The 25,016-nt window shown below is 40.2% G+C and overlaps 3 protein-coding genes across 3 annotated transcripts; 2 read left to right on the forward strand and 1 right to left on the reverse strand.

The window, feature by feature from the left end:
• The first annotated feature begins 5,811 nt into the window (after positions 1–5,811).
• LOC137880022 (uncharacterized) lies at positions 5,812–8,919 on the forward strand. The gene is made up of 3 exons (XM_068721086.1): positions 5,812–5,896; positions 5,996–6,150; positions 8,414–8,919. The coding sequence occupies exons 1-3, from the start codon at positions 5,881–5,883 to the stop codon at positions 8,864–8,866; spliced, it is 624 nt and encodes a 207-aa protein (XP_068577187.1). The 5' UTR covers positions 5,812–5,880; the 3' UTR covers positions 8,867–8,919.
• Positions 8,920–10,566: 1,647 nt separating this feature from the next.
• On the reverse strand, positions 10,567–13,816 carry spring1 (SREBF pathway regulator in golgi 1). Its single transcript, XM_068720816.1, has 5 exons — positions 13,135–13,816; positions 12,382–12,538; positions 12,127–12,278; positions 11,771–11,884; positions 10,567–11,122 (listed from the first exon to the last, which is right to left on the reverse strand). Exons 1-5 carry the CDS (start codon positions 13,228–13,230, stop codon positions 11,039–11,041), a joined length of 603 nt encoding a protein of 200 aa, XP_068576917.1. The 5' UTR covers positions 13,231–13,816; the 3' UTR covers positions 10,567–11,038.
• A 103-nt stretch (positions 13,817–13,919) lies between these two features.
• rnft2 (ring finger protein, transmembrane 2) lies at positions 13,920–24,621 on the forward strand. Its single transcript, XM_068720815.1, has 10 exons — positions 13,920–14,020; positions 14,164–14,241; positions 14,573–15,087; positions 15,180–15,256; positions 16,349–16,449; positions 16,787–16,940; positions 20,945–21,094; positions 23,563–23,628; positions 23,721–23,822; positions 23,959–24,621. Exons 2-10 carry the CDS (start codon positions 14,195–14,197, stop codon positions 24,091–24,093), a joined length of 1,347 nt encoding a protein of 448 aa, XP_068576916.1. The 5' UTR covers positions 13,920–14,020; positions 14,164–14,194; the 3' UTR covers positions 24,094–24,621.
• The last annotated feature ends 395 nt before the right edge of the window (positions 24,622–25,016 follow it).

Below are 25,016 nucleotides of genomic sequence, written 5' to 3' on the forward strand. Positions count from 1 at the left end.
CAGGGGTGAGTATAACAAGGAAAAAAAACCCTTTAAAAAAAAATCTCCATCCCAGCTGAATTTACAGTGGGGCTCAGATTAGTGATATTCTTCATATGGAAACAACAGGAGCAAACAAGGCTGGTCTAAAGCCAAGACCTGGTCTTAATGCCTGAAGCTGGACTTAACTGAAGATTAAACAAACCCAATACATTCCTTCAGCTTTGGGAAGAGGCTGTCGGGGGTGGGGGGGGGGGGGGGGGAGCAAAATCTCAATTTACAATCTTCAGGAAATTAGTGGATGACTTTGTCTTTGATGGAATTTATTTAAAAAGCAGTTCATTTTTAAAACCATCACTTTGTTCATATTTTAAGTATGATTGAATGTCATCTGCATAGAAATGAGATTTCCTTTAGACCGCTGAAGAAAGGAATGGAGCCAATGGGGCACACCAGAGGACCAAGATCCAGATCTGGAAAGACACCGTCAGAGAGGTAAAATACCGTTTTCTGCAGGTTGGATCCACTGATTGTGATTCAATAGTTAACAGAGAGTGGGACTAAATCTTAACTCTTGATTAATATTTAATAAGTGACATTAATAAATTACTTAAACATTGTTTTTTTTTTTTCAACAATACCTTGAGACTTCTCAACGTTTCTGACTTGCATCCACTTACAACACAGTAATGTCTACTTATGATCCCTTGTCATAGGTTTATGTTTTAGTCTGAAAAATGATTTTATTATGTTATTGATTCCTTCCCATCCTTCCTACCATGCCGTGAGCTTTCTTTGTCGTCTTTGTATATTTCAGGCAAATAAACAAAGTAGAAATAGTGTATCATTTCATGTGTTGATATTTGAACTTTGTAATTGTCGTAAGATTTTCCGCTCTTTTTCAGTGTAAGTCACACCCCTGCTGAAACCAAAGGGTCATAACCTGGGAGATGAGTGAAAAGGAATTTTGTCATTTCTTGGAGCGTGTGATTGTGCGTGGGTGGGATGTAGATGACCAAACACTTCAGATACTGTATATATAGGCCAGATCACCAGTGAAAAGTGTTTTTGCAAAGTTGCACTTTGCTGTCTGTATGTGTTTTATTAACCGCCGGACATCAAGCAAGTCACTGACTACTTTCGCTATGGATTATAAACTCAATGGATTTCTAAGGCACTATGGTAAATATCTTTATAATTTTAATGCTACATTTAAAAAAAAAAAAAAAAAAAAAAAAATCAACATAGCCGCTTAATGTCCAAAAAGTAGTACTTTGTATAATAGTGACAAATCGAATTCAAATGTTTATATGAATTATGTTACAAGCTACTTTTTGTTAGGACTTTTGGGTGCCGGCAGGTGCATTTATTTGTATTGGTAGTAGTGTTTTGTACGCTCGTCTTCACTACACTCTAAAAAGAAGCCTTGTCGAAGGAAATACTTCCAGTGATGTTAACAGGTATTATTTAATTAATTAAATGTATTTTTTTAATTCTTTAAGTAATGTTTTTCTGTTTCATCTATTGATTGAAAACTTGAAAACAATGAGTTTACGTCCGTTTAAGTTTTCTCTCTTTACAGCTCAGGTTCACCACATTATTGGCTTGTGACCCTTTAAAAGGAACTATTGTCGGCTTCCTTTCCCAAATATTATCTTATCACTGGATATCAGTTCTTTTTACCTTATATTCTGTGTTACATTTTGATTCACCTGTATCCACGTGATCTTTTCTTAGTACTTGTCCTGATGCTCCTGGAAGTCCAGTGGAGGCCAGTGTTTCCTGCTCCAACTCCCACCGGCTGGTACTTAAACAGCGCTACGCATATTACATCCATACTGATACTTGAAGTAAAGGAGCTGCTGGATGCATATGTAAGTACCACCCAGTGATTCTGTCATGTTGTCATATTTTTTTTTTTTTTAGCATTTTTTTCTTGTACATATCCGTAACCATGCACAACGCACAGGCCTTTAGGGACATCGGCCCATTCCACTCACTCATAGTATCAGAAAATCACAAAAATGTATCTGTTTATGTGGAATGCTTTTAATGTAAACTAGTGACAGGATGACACCGCTCTAATATAGTGTTAGGAGAGTTAACAGTAAACAGCTAATTGGATTACATGCATGCATATAGTTTGCAGTGAATCCCTAATGCGTATGCTTATAATAACATGAACTGATTTGTACTGCAACATCACCTTCAGGTATATCATTTACCATTTTAGATGCACATTTTACACTGATCATCTTCAATACACACGGGTGAATAATGAATACATTTGTATTCAAATTCTGTTTTTACAGATAATAGGCTTTCTTGAATCCGTGGATGTTTCCGCTCCAGCCGATGTCCCTAACTCATCAGTGTCTGGCGTCACCATTAATGAGAAGCTGCAGGACATCTACATCAAGGGTGTGCTTTTTTATTTGCACATTTCGAAGGTAGAAGAGTATCAGAAGGGTTCTTGGGGCAACAGCAAATCTGTTCTCGAGCCACTGTCACGTGTCAGGGGAAACCTCCTCAACCATTTAGGTCAAATTAAGACCATGCTCGTAAACATCGACGCTTTGCCGACAACACCAGCCCCGCCGCAGTGGTCCCACAATGATGACTTTGCAAAAAGAGTATATGGAGGGGGTGTCATAGTCGCTCTGAAGGACTGGCTTCCGCAAGTGTCTCAGGCACTTGCGGAGGCATCGGAAGTGTTTGGCAAATAGGCAGCAGGGATTGAACGCTTTTAAAGGGGTACTTCTGAGAAGTCTGGGTAAATTGACCCCGATGATGTCACCTGGGTATCCTCGTCCTCTCTGGTATATTCTGCCACGCTTGCGATTTTTCTTACCAAAGCCCCAGTAGGATCAGAGAGTAGGGTTACATAACTGGGAATTTAGAGATGCAGATAATGCACTTTCCCTTTATTCGTCTTCATGGTTAAACTGTCACCGCTACAACACCTGCCTCAGGTCAATGCCAGAATCCTGTAGAGAGGGAAAGGTCCCGCTCCTTCTGGTGGACCACCATTGGACCGACCATATTTTGGAGAAAAAAAAATCAGTACGGTAGTCAATGGCGAGAAACAAATAACTTTTTGATTCCGTTTGAAATGTGCCACATATGATGTTTGTCAATTTAAAAGATCATTTTGAACGTCAAGAAAGACATGAGACTGTGAAAATATGTAATTAGAAAGACGACACACCCAAAAGTCTCATGAGTGACGTCTCTCGCTGAAGCTACGATGCCTGTGTGTTTCGTACCGGGATGTACTCACACAACAACTGGTCTCGCTCGTTCGTTTGCTTCCCGGCTGATAAAAATCAGCTGGATGAAACACATCGGGTAAGAAAAACGTTGAATTTGTGCATGGAACATAGCTAACAGACAACAGATGTGGTTCACTGATCGGTTTCATACAAAACTAAATGTTACAACAACAAATCTATGACAAACTGCAACTTTCTTCAAAAGCTAATTTATCTTTTAAATTGACAAACAACATATACAGTAGGTAATTCCCGGCACAATTCAACCTGGATCAAAAAATATTTGTGTTTCGCCATTGAAGACTACATTGTTTTTTCCAAAATATGGTTATAACGGGCGTGGCTTCACCTCTCTATTGGATATGTGTTGTGAAGAACAACGTATTTGGGGTCAAACTTCAATTTAGTTGATCTCTGGTGGAAAATTGGTGTAGTGTGCACCATTATAGCTGACCAAGAGAGCACAGCAACGCCCCCCATTGGAAATAATGGCCTTGCTTTGCACAATTTTTTATTTTGTTATTGTTATTTATGGATATTTATTTGTTTTAAACAGGAACTAATGTGAATTAAATCAAATGTGATCTATGTTAAATTGTGATTATTGATGTATGCGCGTATCATCATACACAACATGATGATCAGCATTTCTGCACTTCCGGTTCCCTTGTCTCAAAGTCAATGTGTTTTTGTTGTGTGTTTTGGATTAGATGCCTAAAATAATTTCTGTCGTTAACACAAGCTTAAGAGGTAAATTATGAAGCTTCTTTACGCGTCTTAAAACGTTTTTTTAACAAGTGGCTAAATGAGATTCCGAAATGTCACCAGCAGAACATTAGCCCGCCTTTTAGCTTAGCGGTGGTGACGTGAAGTCATGTGACCGTGTAGTTTTGTTTATTACTTTATTGACAACACTTCATTCATACATTGTAACGCTTATCTAAAAGTAGGCTTAAATATGTGAAGAGGAGATACATGACAAGCCTGTGAAAGGCTGCTTCTTTGTGTGTGTGTGTGTTATATCATTTATTCCAATGTTTGAGTTCATCTGTTATTTATTCATTAGTAATTTATTAGCAAGGTAACACAACACATGTGTAAGTTGTGTAGTTTTATTTTGCTTTATTTAGTTTTACCCCCCCCCCCCCCCCCCCCGACGTTGGTGTAGATCATTTGCTCAATCAGTGATGGTGAAAACAGGTTTGCATCATTAGGTTCAATCTGCAGTGAAGGACTGTAGTAAATGGCATTTTGTTGAAGATGGTGTACTCATGGGTTTGCATGTATGCCTACAGGTCAGCTTTGACGTCAGGAGTAACTAAGAAATCCTAAATCAATACTTTGTTTCTTAATCTGTATGGTTTGATGCCTTGTATCTATTTAGCTTGTACCTGAGCAGGTGGTACGCTCCAGTTGGGTGAGGTGAAGGTAAAAGGCCTCTGACTGACAGTATTTGCAGCTTGCACATTTTATTATTTGTTCTTTTTATCTGTTCTCTTCACCTCAAGTTTTTTTTTTTTTTTAATGTATTTACTTATAATTTATTTTACTTGTTTTTATTAATTTTAGAGTGTTCTGTTACATTGATATTTTTCAATTCCACACAACATATGTTGCCCTTTATATGGGGTGGCAACACGACAAAGCATTTCATATTTACATGAATTAACCAGAGGGTAAATAAATGTGTTGATGAAGTATATACTATATATATTTGTATGTGTGTGTGTGTGTGTGTGTGTGTGTGTGTGTGTGTGTGTGTGTGTGTGTGTGTGTGTGTGTGTGTGTGTGTGTGTGTGTACTGTATGTATGCGTTTCAGATTCTGCATTGTTGCTTAAAAAGAGCTAAAGTTCAAACAAACCGATTCAAACCGGTAATGTAGAGTCTGACACATTTCACTGAGGTTGACGTGAAAGGATATTGTTGAGTGTGGTTAGCATCACCCCTGCGCACAGGAAGTGTTGCGTCAAGAGGATCAGAGAAGGAATTGATCAGACATGACATAAATGTGTCATCACAAACATAAACAGCTGACGTGTGTTGAAAGAATGTTATTTGTGTTGAACCTGAAATGACGTAAGAAGACATTGTGTTTAAGGTGAACATAATTGCTTGTACAAAATACAACTTCAACTGTTGTGTTGTGAATAAAAGCCAGTGATAACACGACCTACGTCTTCTCTATAAACTCATCAAAATCATTTTCAAAACCAAAGCTCTGCTGGATCATTGACTTAAATTTGACATTTAATACATGAATATATTTTTTATCGTTACAATGTTTCTGAATGTTTTTGCACTGGAAAGTTATTCAGGTTTTCAAGTTTTCATGAGTAAACCTTCGTGACAGTTAAACACAAATCATCTCCATCAGTGATCTGCAGCATTTCCTTAAGTGGAAGTGACAGAAAGGTGTTGACCTGTCAGAAGAGCCCAGTCTTGGGTATGCTGCTTTACTTTTTTTTTTTCATCAAAGGATATGGCTTTGATAGAGATAGAGATAGGGGAAATTTATCTTCAGAACTGCTTTCACACGTCAACTTCGAGAGGCTTGCAAGTATTTAAAAAAAAAGATCATCACTATAGGAATCAGTCCTTGTCATATTCGATAACTTGAGCGGACTCAGAATGAAATACAGAGCAGGTACAGTATGCGTTCTCACACACTTTCTTCATTCATCAAAAATGTGTGTCTTTCAGAATTATGGGGTGGATTTAGAATGTCATTCACTTGCATTTGCAGGATTTGTGACAGTGGCGTGCGCCTGGATGGTGATTCTGATTCAACGCTTGGACGCAGGACCTGCGCCAAAGAAACATGCTGCTGGTGTTCCATGCAATCTGAAGGATCTGACGGCCCTCGCCAGAAGTCTAGTTGAAGAAAGCTTGAACGGTTTTGTAAGTAACACAATACCTTGGTGTCTCTCCAGTATTTCTGAAGATGATGTGTGTCTGTGTGTAATGTTGAGCTCAGTGAAAGTATTCTTCATGCAGCTTTTAATCACTGTGGAGAATCCATGCCTAGCTATTTAAATAAACGATCAGTGCAAACACTGGTGTCATCACAGGGAGATTATTGGCCAGTGATTTGGTCCAACAGCAATTTGAACGGATCAAATCCTCTCGTATTGTTCTTGACTGCTCTATTAAATTTAAAATAACATAACTAAAACCCCAGAAACACTTGTTACATATATATATATATATATATATATATATATATATATATATATATATATATATATATATATATATATATATATATATATATATATATATATATATATATATATATATATATATTGTTTCCGAAAGACATTAGTCATCAGAGGGTTGTTTGTCATTGCCTCTGTGTAGGACTAGTTTAATAAGGAGATCAGTTCATTATTAAGCAATGGTAGTGTGGAAATAGTATTTTGATTTTAGAAAAGAAAAATAACACGTTTTAACAAAAAGTTAAGTTTGTATTTGTTTACACATGGAACAGTGCAGAATATTCTGACTTTGTGATTGTTTGTTTTTCTGTTTTCTAAAATGTGATATGGATATAGACAGCTATCCATCGCACTTTGTCTTTAATTTAGTGGATGAGTTGTGAAGTGATTCAATTTCTCAATTATTTAAAAGACTGAAATGATAATACAGAGCAGAAAATTTGTCTGATTTCAGATTAGATTTTAGAGGAAATGGTGCATAGTTACAAAATCATTTCACCTCAGGTTGATCTCAATATATATATATATATATATATATATACACACATACATACATACATACATACATACATACATACACACACACACACACACACACACACACACACACACACACACACACTATATATATATATATACATATATATATATATATATATATATATATATATATATATGTATATATATATATATATATATATATATATGTATTATATATATATATATATATATATATATATATATGTATATATGTATATATGTATATTATATATATATATATATATATATATATATATATGTATGTGTATATATATATATATATATATATATATATATATATATGTATATATATGTATGTATATATATATATATATATACATGTATATATATATATATATATATGTATATATATATATATATATATGTATATATATATATATATGTATATATATATATATGTATATATATATGTATATATATATATATATATATATATATATATATATGTATATATATATATATATATATATATATATATATATATGTATGTATGTATGGAAGTATGTATGTATGTATATGTATATATATATATATATATATGGCACTAATATAGGTTTTCTCAATCTGGACCTTTTGGAATTTTAATTGAAAACCCCTGATATAGAGCTATCGTATGTATTAGACAGGCTTTGAGTTGGTGGTTATGTTATGTATTATTAAGTGATATTGTGAGTATGAATGCTACGCATGTGTACTGATGTATTTTCTGTTATTGAAGTATTGGTAAAAATATGAATGGGGACTATCTCTTTAACCACTATAACACAGTGTGTGGTGCTATGAACATTTTAATCTGAAAAGTAACTCGTAACTATAGCTGTAAAGATACGTGTCAAATAATGTAGTAAAAGTACAACATGGAGTACAGTACAAATATCAAAACTGTACTTCACACAGTGCTTTACTATGTGTACAGAGTTACTTTCCTCGACTATATATGATATACTGTAGTTGGTGGAGCTCATTTGTGGGTGTCTGACATGTATTTCAAGCATGTCTTTATTTATTTATGTATTATAAGGATATTAATTTTACATGTGCTTTTCACTTCAGTGTGTGGGACGAGCCTCTTTGTGTCTTTAGTCATCACTCTTGCCTGTGTAAATAATATAATCTCCAACATTTGTCTTTTTGTTAATGACTTTGCTACATCAACGCGCACCAATAAGGATTGATGCTATCAATTGAAATCATGTCTTTTATTAAATCTACAGACACATTTCTTGAGTGGGTGTGGTGTAGATCCATGCTGAGACGTCTTGTTTGACGGAGAGTCAAGGAGTTTGGTGGAACATTTGCGACACAGAGAGATTGCAGGCTTTAAATTTCATGAGATGATTAACATAAATCTTCCAACTAAATTCACTGTTGGTCTTCTCTTCCAGGACAAAGCCAACGGGGAGCACCTGGGCACTTGGTCCCCTGGCTTCCCTGAACTCGAGGTCCACTGGAACTCTCCTCTCGATGGGCCAAAAGTTCAGTGCAGCCTCCTCTTCATGGCTCAAGGCCTGAAGGAAGTCCTGAAGGACCAGAGGGACAACCTCAATCCCAAAGATGTTTCACTTCACGAGAAGCTCACGGACACCATCTCCAAAGTCAACATGCTCGCAGTGTGTGCGAAGCATATCCTCAGTGGGGAATGCTCCCCGAAGCCCCCACCACCCCAAATGCCCAAGAATACATTTGAGAGGAAGCAGTGGAGTCACACTCTGCTGAAGACTGCCAGGGTCTATCTGGCCTGGCTGGAGCGTTCGACGAAAGAGAAGAATAAGAGAAAACGTAAAGCTTCTGAGACGACACCTCAGAAGTACTTAGAGGGGAGTGGATACCTCTTGTAATCAGTTTGTAATGAGGCAAGGTTACAGTTTATGGCAGCTTTTTTTTTTTTAAATGGTGAAGGATTTGTTGATGCTTATTTGTAATGCATTTGGGACATTTGTGACAAATGTTTGTCTCACTTTTCATACTCTTTTTAAATAAATAGAGGAATATAATGTTACATAATGTGTGCTGTCTTTAAAGTATAATCACTTGCAAATAAGGATCGGTGTGTTTTCGGTACCTTAGAATGAGTCGTTAATAAAAGGGGGCGGGTTCTCTTTGCGGAGCCGGTGGCCATGTTTCTACAGTAGCCCAGAACGGACAAACTAAACACTGGCTCTAGAAGAAAGGGCCGGTGACGTTTTTCAGTTGGTTCCAATCTGCAACCTCACCGCTAACTACCGCCAAATCCTACACAATGCACCTTTAGGTAGATGAAACGAATGATTAAATCACGATTTTAGCATTTTTTTTTCAACTGTTTATAGAAGTATAGTATGACATTTTGGAAAGTTGGCATATTTGCTTTCTTGCTGAAAGTTGGATGAGAAGATCATTGAAGAGCAGTATCAATGTTTGCATCAAACTCTCAGCAAGGTTGCAACATTGTAGTGATTTCCAAAATGTCAAACTATTCCTTTAAAAAAAGCTATAAAAGAAATGGCTTTGTTCAAATAAACTCAGCAACTGACATGGTTCCCATGTGACCGTAATTAATCAACTTGCCAAAGAGGCAAATTAAAAGGGGCTCTAATTCGTTTTCTAATTACGACGGTTTGTTTTCTCGGCCTTCACAATGATTAATTGTTACGCTCTGGCCATCTATCCCTAGTGAGCGGGCTGCGTTGCCTGAGGTAGAAAGAGAAGCTGATAAGAATCACCTACAGAGAGCCACCGGTTTGGACTCCAATCACTGTATTGAAATTTGTGGACAGATGGACAGTGCACAAGTGAGGCAGATAAGTCTGTCAAAGTCCCATCAAAGCAATGCAAGAGGACAAAAACACTGTAACCAAGATTAATGTGGGCCCTGTCCTCCTCAAATTAAGCAATCAATTAATATTCAATTAGAAGTTCCGATGTTTCGTGGTTCCGAATGAGCTTCAAACGCGTCTACAGGATGTTGAAAATCAGCAAAGGTCCACATATTTTACATAATTGAGAGAACAATTGTACGTACTTTAATACCGCTGTCGTTCTTAAATTCTATTTTTTTATTTCAACAAACCACAGCTTTGACTGTACCTTCTATTCTATTAATGTAATGCCATTTTTTGGCAAATAAAATTAAATGAACGCTAGATCATTCGGTCCTATTTCCTTTTCTCAAGCGCAATAAAGAAACAAAACACCAGCCCTCACCGACAAAGCCTTTTCTAATTTATCGTGGGTGAAGCTGCTTAGTCTAGCTGAAACACGTTCAGTTTTGCCGATTACCTGAGCGCTGGTGTTTTGTTTCCTTGAGCCTCAGTGCACTACAAGATTTGGAGCCGTGTGTGCTGCTGCTTTCCGTTGTATCTCGCACATTGAACCCCCAAGTTTTATCAACAAATGTTAAAATACGGAATGTTCCGCATGCTTATATCACCCTTATTTTGTACAGACTACACACATTATCCAGCGTTGAACTGCTCTTTACACCTGAAACAAAACAGTTCATGAACATTTCAAAAAGGTACATTTTAATTGTCACCACTTATAAAATAGCAGAAACCCATTTCATTTCACAGTCACCTTTATTAAATAGTTTCATATGCATGCACTACACACAGAAGTAATGACACATTCTTTGCTGTATTTAATATATAAAAAAACCAAAACATGAAACGGCTGTTACCTTCTTCTTCTAAAAATGAAGCCTATTTTATGACATGAACCGGTTTGAGGCGAGTCCTAATGGATGAGCTGCCTTGCTACGTAGACCTGATGATCATCACGGATGAATGTATGGAGCGTTCTATGCACTTATGAAGTGTAAATAATCAAATCACATACAGCTTTTGTCCATTCTCAGGTTGGTCTTAGACGTTCTCCATCTCTTTGCCTCTATAACGCAAAATTGTCCAAGACAGAGGTTCATTTGCAGAGAGTCTCCTCTCCAAGCACCTTCAGGTGTCCAGAACAGGGACGCCGTTATCGACCCGCTGCTGTTAGAACACTTCCTAAACCCGAGAGGGAAGTCAAGATGCTCACACAGGAAGGAGCTCTGGAGGGCTCTCTCCGTAGCAGTACTTTGCTTGAGGGTTTCGGTAGGTGTTCTCATGTTGAACACTCTGCACGAGAAGGAAAAAGAATAAACATGTTAATATAGTGAAGTATTTTCTGCTGCTGAATGAACCGAGTCAATAGATTAAAGCTGAGTGTGAAACTGTTGTCACCTAAAACAAACGAGCGTTTGAATTTTTATGGGTGGAAATAAAATGTAAACATTTATTCAGCTCCAGAAACCATAAAATGCTGATTCTAGGAATTTGTCTGAAGCTCTTATTGTCGGCAACTAACAACTTAAAAAAAAAGGTACATTCTAAAATTTGTAAACATTTAATATTGGGGAGAGCAAAGATCAAAGCCAGGGCAGAATGAATGTGAACAAATATAATAATATTCATAAAGAGAACAGACAAAATTTGTTCTTACCAGTTTTTAGTTTTTTTTACGTTCAGGAAATTGATGAGACAGTAGCAATGATAGTGAAACGTTCATCAAAGTGCAAATCTTCTGTCTAACTTTCACCGTCCAAAAAATAGAGGAAATACTGACTTTAACTGTCAAATCATAGCTCTCGTCTGTGGGACAGAATCTTTTTACTAATCACGCCGCTTAGTTTCAAAATGACTACCAGACTGACTGTATTCACGAAGATAGGATTGTGTTCTGTCAGAGTTGAATGTTTTCATTTTTTCGCTTATCTCCGAACTTACTTGTGAAGAGGTCCTACACTTGGCCAGGCACAGCTCAAAATGATCCTCCACGGCGGTGAAGAGGTTCTGGAATCCTTCCGCTGCACGATTCAGGAAGCGCTCAAGGAGAGGTTGCTGAGGAAGAGTTCACAGATAAGAGATGAGCGAGTCCAGATTTCAATCTGCTCAACCTGTTCTTTCTTCCCCCTCGTGGTCACTGCTGTGTCTAAAAGGCAAACTCAATATTCAACTTTAAAAGATATAGCACCTAGGATTGTTCATTCATTTAAAATGTATGCATGCAGCATGCGGACACATTACTTTCTAGATGACAGTAACGCCGCACGGCCCTGAACATCCTTGATGAGACAGATTACCTTATCAGGCTGGAGGCAGCAAGACACGCAATACTCATAGATGCTGCAGCAGCCGTTGGCCAGGCAGCTTTTACAGATGTACTGTCTGGAGCTGGGAGCGTTGACATTACAGCAGCCGTTGACCAGCAAGTCGTTTCTCTCGCAGACGTAACCTGTAAAACATTTAACGCGGAGAAGAAGGTGCATCGATTAAGAGGCGACAGAACCCGCGTTACCATCACTGTACGGTGGCGAGTTAACCGTCGCACCGCTCACCAAGTTCGTCTGTGAGCAGCGTCTTGCCCTGGATGGAGTTTCTGCACTGAGTGATCTGTCGGCTGCTGTTGCCCAGGTTGAAACGCACTTTCCAGGGGATGCGATGGTCTGAATCTCTAACCTCTAGGAGCGTGCGGTCCCGTATGGTCCGCTCCTCCTGCACCATTCACACAGGACAAGGCCACGAAACACCGTCAAAGAAAAAAATACTAGACAAAATTTCAGAAGAGGGTCAGACAATGTGATGAGATACGAAGTGAGAATCAGTAGTCTAAAAGTGAGGAAATACAAATTATCGCCGATATAATCTATTAATCTTTTCAGTAAATCTTTTAAGCAAACATGCAGAGAATTCACCAGTCCAATATTTTTTCCACTTCCTGCAGGTTTTTTTTTAGTTATCTGTTGTAGTAAACTGAATATATTTGGGTTTTAGATTATTGATCGGACAGAACTAAGTAACCTAAATGTTAGGTTGGGCTGTGACACAGTGGTTCAGTAGATAGACCGTCCACATGTTGAATTGTCCTCTGTGTCCTCAAGACACTCAACCCCGAATAGACTGATTTTGCAGAACCATTTATTTGGAGGTATCTCATGTGTTTTGTGTTGATGAGCAGGACTGCTTTAAGGCAATACTGGGTTTGCGGGAATTTCGCATCAAAAACAGACATGCCCATCTATTTCATAGATTTAGTCTCAATGCACTGCTGCAGAAGACGCTACCATTTAGTGCAGTGTGAGTTTGTGTACCTGTTTGAGCGTGCTGGTGAGAAAGTAGATGAGAGACAGTCCGAAGACAACTCCCAGCACCCAGCGCTTCCTCAGTAACCGCCGTAGCACCATCATAGCATGGCTTTCTTGAGGAGATGCCGGTGACAGTGTCGGTCCAACACATCAAACCTCCAGAGGGTGGTGGGGGGGGGGGGGGGGTATCAATTCCCTGACTGACGTTATTATTTGTCAGGACTGTGTAACGACGCACAAAAAACCCCTGTAAAAACGGCTGTGCAAAACTGACGTTAACTAGCTTTAACTGGCAGCAACTGTGCTAAATAACGTTACAGTTAGCATTATCAACAAGCCAATAGCTAACCCATGTTGCAGGTTTGAGATGCTGACGGATGACAGATGGCTGTAAATGTGAATAATGCTCAAAAACAGTTAACTGGTGTGCACGTAAGCTAACGTTAGTTAACTGTGCTTCATCATAAAAGCCTGCTTTGTTAGCCGGCTAGCTAGCTGTCGTTAGCATTAGCTTTCTCTTTTAGATAAGCTACACAATGATGATAAGAAAAAATATATGAATATACTATGACGCAGCCTATTACTTTAAAGAACACAGTTGTGTATTGTCCGACGTCACGTCTAGCAAGCAGCAACTGCTATGTTTATCCAGCGACGTCTTGACATCCACCATCTGCAAAACAAATTTTCCAACACGGATGTGGTGTGGTGGGAAGGAGGCCGCTGATTGGTCGACACGAGGACGTCGATGACGCCATACAGGAAGTCTTTAGAGCCGCACTGTCGGAGCATCTTCTCTGCAGCATCAACAACCTAGCTAGACCTGACACTAGAGCTACACCTGACTCTAAATATGCCAAGAACTGCGGTGCAATTCACAGAACGTACTCAGGTAAAGTCGTCTGCAATGTTGCTCAGCGTACTGTCTGACGAATAAAACACGCACACAAAAGGCAGAATAGCTGAAGAAACGAGCTGCTAGCACCGGCCTCTCCTCTGTCAGTCAGACTCTATTGATTTGCATTTTTTTTGCAGGGCTGGACCATGTGGTGGTGAGCGGTATGCCATGCAGAGGAGACACAGCAGCAACACGGATGGCATGCCCTCAGACAGGTGAGAAGAATAGCTCTCAGAAGCAGCACAAGCCCTTTTGTTTGTGTGTTGTCCTCATATTCTATATAGCCAAATGTATGTGGACCCCTCCTGTCTACATGCATACAGCCTGGCTTTCATTGTCTAGTGATCCCATAGATGTCTACCTGCAGTAATCAATTGTTCTCCTCGGTTTGGGCCAAACCAATGTTTAATTCCAATATTTCAAAGCTGGATCCATAAAGAACTTGACTGAGAGGATTTTTACTATACAGGATATGTAAAATGAAGCATAGCCATTGTCCAGGTTAAATATGTATTTTTTTTGTATCCCCACTTATTTCCCACTCAGGAGCCGAAGCCAAACTCTGGGATCAGAGAGCAGCCTAGATGAGGGTGGTGTGTTCGACTGCCTGAAGCCCGACTCGCCCACTTCACCCCAGCAGATCTTCTCCGGCCTGGTGGGCGTCCCCTCCGGCTCTGTCTCCTCTGCCCAATTCCAGGCAGCCGGCTTAGTCCTGGGCTCTCCCCCTGAAGTTTTTATCCAGATGACTGCGTCGTCCAGAGAAGAGGGAGGCCCCCACCGCACGGAGGGCGGACCTTTTCTCCCTCGGCCGCCCCCGCACCACCATCACCACCACCACCACTTCCACCACCAGCCCCTGCAGCACAGGACCTCCTCTCTGCTCCAGCAGGCCGCTACGGCGGGCGGCTCAGAGAGGCACAGCTCCAGGGAGGAGGGCCAGGAAGACCCGTCCACCCCGGCCCCAGCCCTGTCTGAGCTGAAGGCGGTAGTTACATGGCTGCAGAGAGGCTTCCCCTTCATCCTCATTCTGCTGGCTAAAGTCTGCTTCCAGCATAAGCTAGGTAGTGCTGCTAACGGTGTCTGATAGTACACCACTTGCATCACAGGGTCATAAGGTGTGGTTTAGTGATGATGTTGCACTTCTTTCCTGCAGGTATTGCTGTGTGTGTGGGCATGGCCAGCACATTCGCCTATGCCAATTCCACGTTTAGGCACCAAGTGTCGCTACGGGTAAAAACAAACTACAATCCTTTAACTGCTACAGGTTTTAAATACAATGACAACGTCTCATCTTTTCAAATGTTAGCTTAAATACTGAAACACACATAGTCTGAGATCAAAGTCAGGCTAAGCACATGCCTATGATTAAGGATGAGGCTGGTGTTATTTCATATGTTTATGCCGCTGCGCCGGCAACAATGTTTCCGGGTTGTTCGTCCGTCCATTCTCGTTATATCTTAAGAACGCCAAGAAGGAATTTCTTCAAATTTGGCCACAAAAGTCCAGTTGCACTCGAGAGTGAACTGATTTAGAATTTGGGGGTCAAAGGTGAAGATCAGTGTGACCTTTAGTCTGTCCCAGTCTGGTGAATGCGATATCTCAGGGAACACCTTGAGGGTTCATTTGTGTCTTTTTGTAAATGACTTGTAGGAGTAGTTTTCCCTTTCAGTAAAGGCAGAGTTTCCTTCTAAAACAGGACACTTTGTTTTTTTATCAAACAGGAGTTAATAGTGCACTTGTTGGGGACTATTTTCAGCCACGGATGAATACACGTTGGGTGCACTAGTGAGTGTTTACAGCAGCGGGACGTTGCATTGACTCAAAATAAACTACAGTGCCTATGTTCACGGGACTAAATTACTTATTACCCAGTACAACAATATGGCTCATTAATGTGTTTTTAATAGTTTTTATAGACAATAATGGAGTCAGGGAAATGAGATGCATCAGGCTTTGGACACACAGACGATACTTGTGAGTTGTGAATTCATCATTAGTTTTGGTCTTTTCATGGAATTTGTTGACTATAAGAAAAAAAAAATATATAAATTTCACCAGCTTTATCCTTTTAAGTTATTTAAACGGTAACGTTATAAAATGCAACCAAGAACTGATGATGAAAAACAATGAAACGCCCCCCAGAGCGTCCCGAGCAAATCCATGAGAGCGCATACACACAAGCTCACCGTTAGAAGGACGACAAACTCACCACAATGTGATAAGAGTTTATGACATTATTGCAAAAAAAAAAAAAAAAAAGGTACTGAATTACAATTTTAGATTTAACGAAATGCATTGCGTGTTTCACTTTTATGTTGCCAGGCGGAACGTTCTGTATTTGTTGCTCTTTGGATCATCGCGTTCCTTGCAGGGAACATAGTGTACATCTACTACACGTTCAGTCAAGAGGAGCTGCAGAACAGGTAGTGTACACGCAGGTATTTTAACAGTAGCTGTGTTGTTTTCTCACGCCTGCCATCTTATGTTTTTATTTTTATTTATTTTTTTTATATGTTTTAGGTTTTTCCATTCTTCTCGTGTCGTGTAAGCCATTTCATTTTGACTTCCATTTCCTTTAGGGAACGTTCCTGTTCTTGTCTGGTCTCGTCCTGTGAGTATTTTGTGTTTTATTTCATTTTTGTTGGTTTCGAGAGCGTTTTCGATTTGCCTTTCTGTTGCGTGTCGTTCTCCCATCCTGTGTGAAACCACCAGACCTCCCATTAACAACTCATCTTAATGCTGTTTTCTTTTTCCCTCTAGCCTCATATTTGCCAGGCCCAACCTCAACAGTTTCGACTTCTTTGATCTGATCTGGGCTGTGGGCATCACCGACTTTGTCCTCAAGTACTTCACCATCGGCCTGAAATGCTTTGTCCTGTTCTTGCCCAAGATTCTCCTGGCCTTCAAATCCAGGGTAAGAAATCCACACCGATTCCTCTGACCCTTCCGTCTACAGAAAATGTGAATTATTATTTGAACATCTTCTTCATGGGACACACAGTTTACATTATATTCATGAGTCATTACTAGAAACTTTAACTGTAAGTAGCTCTACATGCAGCTATAATTACATTTTAATACATTTTCCTTTATTGTATTAAGTGCTGAAGTTAGTCTTTTTTTGTGTTATTGATTTATGAATCAAATCATCAAGCAAAAAAGCGAAATCAGAATTTGTGTTGTAGGTCGTAACAGTCTGCCAAGAAAAAAACCTGAAGAAGTAGAAAGTATTTTCTGCCATTTTATGGACATTTTTAAGATTATTTGTATTATTTATTTATTAATCGCAGCACTAATTATGTCCATTTGACATTTGCTTAAACTGCAATAAATGCGTGCAAAACATAAGGCCCAGATGAACATTTAGACTAACTTTTAACCTTAAGGTTTTTAACTCTTTTGCCGTTACGCTATAAGAGCATGTAGGAGTGCATTTTGTCCTTTTTAAACACATTACTGAGCGCATAGACCGACCGAGCAAACCTTCAATGACGCACTTAATTAAAAGGCATCTGATCTGAGTGTAAATGTATAGACCGCCATATTCATGTTTAGCTTATCCATGACACGGTACGAACGATTATTGAGTTCCAAGAAGTTCACTGACAAAGTTGAGAAACTTGGTAGACAATATAAAAAAATTGTTAAAAAAAATTCTGCTAAACTATGATGCAATACTCCGCTGAGTGAAGAAAGTGCTAAAGGGTCACAGTGTGAAACTGCTCTGTATTCATAAGGCCTGTGCAATGTGGGAGTCTGTGTGCGTGGTTAGTCTGGCCTGAGGCAACGGACTATGACTGCACACACACACACACACACACACACACACACACACACACACACACACACACACACACACACACAGATAGATAGACTCTGATTTCCATGCAGGTGCAGCTCATATTCCTTGTCTGTGTGTGTGTGTGTGTGTGTGTGTGTGTGTGTGTGTGTTGTGTGTGTGTGTGTGTGTGTGTGTGTGTGTGTGTGTGTGTGTGTGTGTGTGTGTGTGTGTGTGTGTAATACAAAGTATTAGGATTACATTTTCCACTGATAAACAGACCTACGGGCCTATCGGAACCACGGCAGCCAGCAACTGAGCTCATTTGCCCTCGAGGGGATTGCATGGGTGAGGTCATCCCTCCCTGGAGCTGGACCATTACCTGCACACACACACACCTACACACACGCACACACTCTACACACACACACGTACATCATTTGACAGCTTTGAGGGACACACGTGGATTTTTAGGGAATCCCAGATTGTATCATGACTGTCCTCTGCTGTGACGGCCGAACACTCCCGTCTATTCTGAGCTCCATGAAGTCACGCAAGCAGCCCGTCTGCTTCGTTACTGCACAACAAACGCGGCTGCACTAATGATCCTTCATAATCACCACCGTCAGCGCAAGTGATACAGAAGTTCCGTGACGAGGAAGGGCTGCTTGTGCATGAATCTCATTAATTGAGTGTTTTCCTTGGTGTTTACGAGGCGTCTCTGAGTCTCCTGCTTCCTAAATTTGGTGGTCGTAACATCGATCTGCGGTTTGTGTTTTGGCTCTGTTGGTGCTGCTCCGCTTGTCTGTTCTGTTTGCCTCGAGCAAGATTTAATGTGGAAGACTTTCTGCGGCTGTTTCAACAGGAGCATGAGTCCCAAGTTAAGTAGGGCGAGTGACTATTCTTTCATTTTAAACTGATTAATTATGTTTATACTGATAATGATATTAGTTGACTTCGTTGTTCATACAGAGAAGCAGTCAATGTGTGGCATTATTGCTTGATAACCTACTGAATTGATTAATTTTATCATTAAAGTCAAATTTCATTCTAACATTAGCAAAGAAGAAGACCGCTAACAAGTAAACATGGATGTAGCCCTTCATCTCGATAACAATATCGCAATGTAGCATGTGAGGAAAAAGTTGTCTATATGAAGTAAACGCATGGTTTTGTATCCTCCTGTGCGAATTTAATACTTGGGAAATGAAAAATACTGAGTATTTTCTAATTTAATTAAGAAGTTTTGTGCAAAATGATCTGTTTTTCGGAGAAATTTGAGTGCTCTCTTTCAATCAAAACAAGGTAATTCAACGTGTATCGCGATATCTCGACATATGATGATCACGATGTGATTCAGTTGAAAGACAATCGGCCTTACTCATGTTTTATGATGAAGATATTGCTATCAACACGCCTATTGGACTTCAAGGACAGAGACAAAGTGTTTGATGAGAAACGGTGAACGTAAACGTAACAAAGAACGATTTCTAGCCATATCAATTTATAACCACATTTTAAGCCCCACCCACTTACCCGCAGAGTTAATAGATAACGGTGCAATAATAACGGCCTTCGTAGATTAGAACGTAAAGTTATATGTCTGTGTAGTGTTGGAGTGGAAACTACTCAAACAAGGCCCGCAGTGGAGCTTACTCAAACTCCTTGGCTTCTGTCCAAACTTCAGATTTGACAGTTTTTGCGTGGGCGTGATGGGCACTGTGGGATGCGAGGCTGAGGGGACAATAAGGAAGATGAATTAGCCACTAGCAGAGGCCTTCCTCCCCGACCAACCTGGCTGCTCGTGGCTCTTTACCCACAGTCATCAATCTTTGTCAGCGAACATCCAGGAAGTCATTATGCAAGCTGGGATGCCACAGGGGCCATTAGGGAATCAAGTTTGCCTTCATTCTGGTCCCCTCTGTTTTTTAACCGTACCCAATTCACTTAGTGCACTTTGTAGCAGTCAGAAGTTAAATTTTTTTTCTTCGTGATTATTTAGGGAAGGGGTCCTTTTTTTTTTTTTGAAGGCAGCTAGCAAGCCCCCGTAGGGCTGGGTTTAATGTGGGCACTGGGTAGCAGGTGGAAAGAGCCGCTGCCAGTTTCCCTTGCAGTGTGGGGAAATTGCCTGTACTGCTGTGAAACTGTGGAGCTCTGGACAGCAGCCATGTTTGGGCTGGAGGCATGCTGTTTTAAGCTCTTAATACCGCACTGCTCTTGACTAGATAGAAGAGTGCCTCGAAGCTGTTCAGCTCTTTCCGGACAGTAAAAGAGTGGATCAAAGGAAGAATACATATTGTCTTGATTTTAGTATTTTTTTTTTTTTCATTTAGTCAAACTTTGGTTAAGCCTTAAAAAGGTCGCCTTTGTTTTTGATGCTTTGTCTTCGACAGCGCTGCCAGTTTTAAAAAGAGAAATATTAGGTGGGCACATTCCCAGTCACTGCCATCTACTGGACCATCATATATAAGAAGTGGACCTCATCACCGTGATGTCAGCTATTGGTTTGAAGCCTCGACTTTGGCATTTAGGCCGTCGCCATCTTGGTTTTTGGCCCGTCGCTATTTTGTTGTTTTGCAACCAGAAGTGACATGAGAGGTTGGAGCTACAATCGAACTCTGAATAAGACATTTTTAGGAGACCAAACAAATAACAATTTACCTTTTTTTTTTTAATGAACTAAAAACACACTGGAAAAAAGTTCTAAGACGAAAACACAAACAACTCCCAGAGCGGACAACGCCGTGGTAGAGACCTGTCAATCACAAGGTAGCCCCGCCCTGAAGCATACCCTGCTTTATTGTCTATTTACTCTAAATGGGACCATAATGTACTCAATAGACATCATGCTGTATTGAAGAATTCTTGAAACTAGAGATTGAGACCATGAACTCATGTTTACAATGTTTGGTGAGGTAATGAATCAAGTGAGAATTAGAGTCATTTTAGACTAGACTTCTATACAATCTGACTTATTTTAGCACGCGTCGCCCCTCCAATGCAAGTTTAATGCGCTTCCACATTGGCTTCACTTTTCAGACCCGGAGGTTGCCGCCTGATTTGGACACAGAGTTGGATAGAAGCACCAAGAGAGGCCTCCTCTACTATTGTGCTTTTGTAATTTGTTTGTGTTTATCTAGGGTAAATTCTACCTGCTGATAGAGGAGCTGAGCCAGCTGTTTCGGGCCCTGGTGCCCATCCAGCTGTGGTACAAGTACATCATGGGAGAAGACCCGTCCAACAGTTACTTCCTGGGAGCCACACTCATCATCATCTACAGCCTCTGCAAGGTAATCTGTGCCCGGTAGCAAAGTATCTAGCAAAGACAGTATTGTTTTCCAACTGAACTATTTTACATTTACTATTAGTGCAGATATAGACGACACAACATTCAATTCCTTTATCAGAATTAATTAATAAGATGCCAAGGGTTGACAACAGATGGAGGACAAAAGAGCTCTGCATAGAATAATAGAAGCAAGTGAAGGTGCCTAAAATATGAATATTACTACTTGAATACTAAAACCCCATTAACACTTTTCTGGAGCTTACATTGTTCTTTACACCTCACATCAGGAAAAGTAATATATTATTATTATAGAATAACAAAAATCACGATAATAGTGTTACTCTTAGAGGCTTACTGGAGACTGCTCAGGTTTACTGTGATGGTGGTGGAAGACAAGAGGTCATAAAGGACGCCACAAACAAGTACTTTCATTATCGATTAATAGGCGGATTATTTTCTAGATAATGAAGATTATTTACTCGATTCAATTTTCATGTCTCGTTAAAAAAATTCCCAGTTTCTAAAGTCGAAGGTGATGTCTTTAAATGTCTTTTTTTTCTTTAATTCATTTTCATATTGTATAAAACAGTGAAAAGCAGGAAATCTCCATATTTGAGAGTCTGAAAGTAGAATTTTCTGCCATTTTTGCATGAAAATATATATTTTTTTTTTACAATGAATTGATCAAAATAGTTATCAACTTATCATTGCAACTCTAGAAGTCATGGGCTAACTCGGGTCAAAGTCTTGTTTTGGGAGTATGACTATTTTCAGCAAGTCTCATAGCAACACTATTCATGATAGCTCTGTGATTTATACAATAAGATTCATCACATTCATGTGATATGTTGTGTGCACGGTAAGCGTTTCGGCTCCTGGGTGGCGCTAGAGGAAAGTCCATTGGGTGTTAAAAAAGGAAAAGGGTTCCTCCTCTAGGGGAGTAGGAATTCATGCAGGAAAAAGTCATGATAATTAGATGAGCTTCTGATTTCTAGCCATGCTGGAAGTGAAATGGCAGCGTCAGTTAGACGGGCGGTCTGTCCAGACTGCGTACATTTAAAACAAACCTTATAGTGATGGGGTATAGAACTTAAGGGTGTCATCGGGAACATCTGTTGGGGACCCACAAAGTGAATGGGAATCCAGGCGTTCGTTTTCCAGACAAAAAGAGGGAAATTCTGACATGAGAGGGGAGGCTCGATGAACAGTTAGGTCACCAAAATTATTAGAAATCATCTACAATGTTATTCTTCCCCTGGATTGGAAAGACATTTGGGCCTGGATTCTAAAACTGAAACAGAAACCCCAGGTCACAGCTAGGCCAGTCACTGAGCTCTTTCATAAGGGAACTTAAAAAGACTCAGAGAAAGAGATTTTGAGAGCCATGCGTCAGCTTCCAGTCGGTCACCACATCGCATGGGAAGCTGAAATAGTGAAAATAGTCGTTGGCTGAAATGAAACTGCAAATGACGGCGCGATGAATTGTTTGAGGTTGTCACCGTCATGTGTTCCGTAGAGCGTGTTGACAATTATCAGTCGGGCCTTCTTTTAATACACCAGTGATTCAGCGGATGTAGCTGTTGATGATGAGCTTGTTCAGCTGAACTGGGTGGACAATTTCCTGGGGTGTGTGTGTGTGTGTGTGTGTGTGTGTGTGTGTGTGTGTGTGTGTGTGTGTGTGTGTGTGTGTGTGTGTGTGTGTGTGCGCGCTGAGGTGCAGCACTCTGGTGTTTTCCAAGATCAGGCAATGTCCGCAGTGTGTCAATATTAGAGTATGCCGATGTGCATCAGTGGTTGATTCACGGTTGTCATGCTGTTTGTGTCACACGGTAAGATAAAGTTTAGAGAAAATGTTTGTACGCGTAACCAGTAGAAGCTGCGCAGAGTATCTCTTCATTTTTGAATAAAACCATAGAGATTAGAGAGAACTTGTTGCTCGTTTAAACTTTATTTGTACAGCACCTTTCATACAGGTCAGTGCTTCACAGATGACCGACGAGTCAAAAAGTGTGTCCCCTGACACCAACAGAGAAGACGAAAAGACAATTCGGCAATTAAACAGTTTGAGACCATTGGACGTGAGACAATAAAATGATAACAAAGAAATAGAATATAAATAAAAGCTATGATAACAGTAATAGTAGTAGAACAGTGTGAAATGTAAAGTAGATTAATAAAACAACAACAATTATTCAACTTAAATGCAATGAAATTAGTGAATAATATCATTCAAATAAAAAACTTGACTTGCTGATCCTTCATCAAGCACCACCATGAGGTTCACATTTGTGGTTTTGAGTAAAAACACCCTTGACTTCATGTTCAGGATGATTTGTTATCACTTTGGTGATCCCTTAAGTGTGCGACACTTACCTGCAAACCTTTAGTAGAAGAAAGTTAACATAGGAAGGCTTCTGGGCAGTTGCAAACAAAAAAACCCCCAGATTGTTCTTCTTTATTGTTTTGCAGTCCTTTGACATCTGTGGACGAGTGTCTGCCATCCGCAAGGCCTTGGTCATGCTCTGCAGCTCCCAGGTGAGATTCACACAATTTTATTATTGCAACATATCGGTAAACACACAGGGATATGCTTTAACTTTATTTCACCTCTTTGCTGTCTCATCCAGAGTTACGGAGTGAGGGCAGGAGGTCAGCAGTGCAGCGAGGCGGGCGATGTCTGTGCCATCTGTCAGGCTGATTTCAGAGACCCCATCGCCCTTCTCTGTCAGGTAAGGACTCTGCGAAGAAAGAAAAACAGTGTTTCCCTTTTGTAAATAACAACATTCAGGGCCGTAATGAGATTTAATGAGATGTATTTATTAGAGACGTATGTCAGCTGTGCAATGCTCCTCGTCTCTTTCGCAGCACGTGTTCTGCGAGGAGTGCCTGTGTTTGTGGTTCGACCGGGAGAGAACGTGTCCGCTGTGTCGCTCCACCGTCATCGAGACCCTGCGGTGCTGGAAGGACGGCACCACCTCGGCTCACTTCCAGATCTACTGAGCTCCGAAACGCGCATCATCGTCTCCTTGTGCTGTATTGCGAGTTAGACCAAACGGTGTGTCATCTTTCGCTGTTTATTTTAGAAGCGGTAAACTCTTTAAATCGGGGTAAGCGTAGTAACGCACGATATGTAGGGGGACTTTCATTTTTAGAAGCGTTTGTAAAGACCAGGGGTCTCATTTATAAAACACGGCGTAGGATCCCCGCTAAATGTTTGCGTACGTTCAAAGGAGGAAATGCACGTTCTCCAAAAAAAGAATCTGATTCATGAAACCTTGCGTACGCCTGCCAGCGCGCCGTTTCAACCTGTAAATAAGCACAGCTGGATCAGCCTCACATCTGGCCCTCTGCACGGGCCACATTCAACCATAAAGTTAGGAATGTCGATGCATAGAAATGGGCCTGCTGATCAGCTGTTATTTACGGTGAATCACGGCAACTACAGAGAGGAAGACCAGGAAAAGGATTTTTTTTGACACAGAAATCGAAGTGCTTGTGGATGGGTGTGGGGGTGTGGGGGTGTGGGGGGGGGGGGGGATACCTGAACACTTGTTCCCTCCTGGAGCTGGAGTGATTGTACGAGAGCTGTCACTGGCTTTATTACCAGACTTCACAATCCTTATGTGAAGGTGGTGACGATTTGCCAGGTGAGGAGACTGGAGATGGCGGAGTGTGTGACGGTTACCGCGGTGACTCCAGAGAGCTTTGATACCTGCATCGGATCAGCTGTTTTCAGTTTGTCCGTGTACAGTACACATGCTGTATCTGTCCCTGTGGAATAAACCATAAATGAAGCACTCAAGTCGTGTTCACTGCAGCGATCGTAAACACAACAACTTTACGGAAACTAAGATCGTACTTGGTAATATATGCACAGTATCAGAAGATTATTGAAAACTGTTGACGCTCTTTTCTGCAAAGTA

The sequence above is a fragment of the Cebidichthys violaceus genome, unplaced genomic scaffold (genome assembly GCF_023349555.1).
Source record: "Cebidichthys violaceus isolate CVI_PGR_0920_01 unplaced genomic scaffold, fCebVio1.0.p SCAF_26, whole genome shotgun sequence".
Taxonomy (NCBI): Eukaryota; Metazoa; Chordata; class Actinopteri; order Perciformes; family Stichaeidae; genus Cebidichthys; species Cebidichthys violaceus.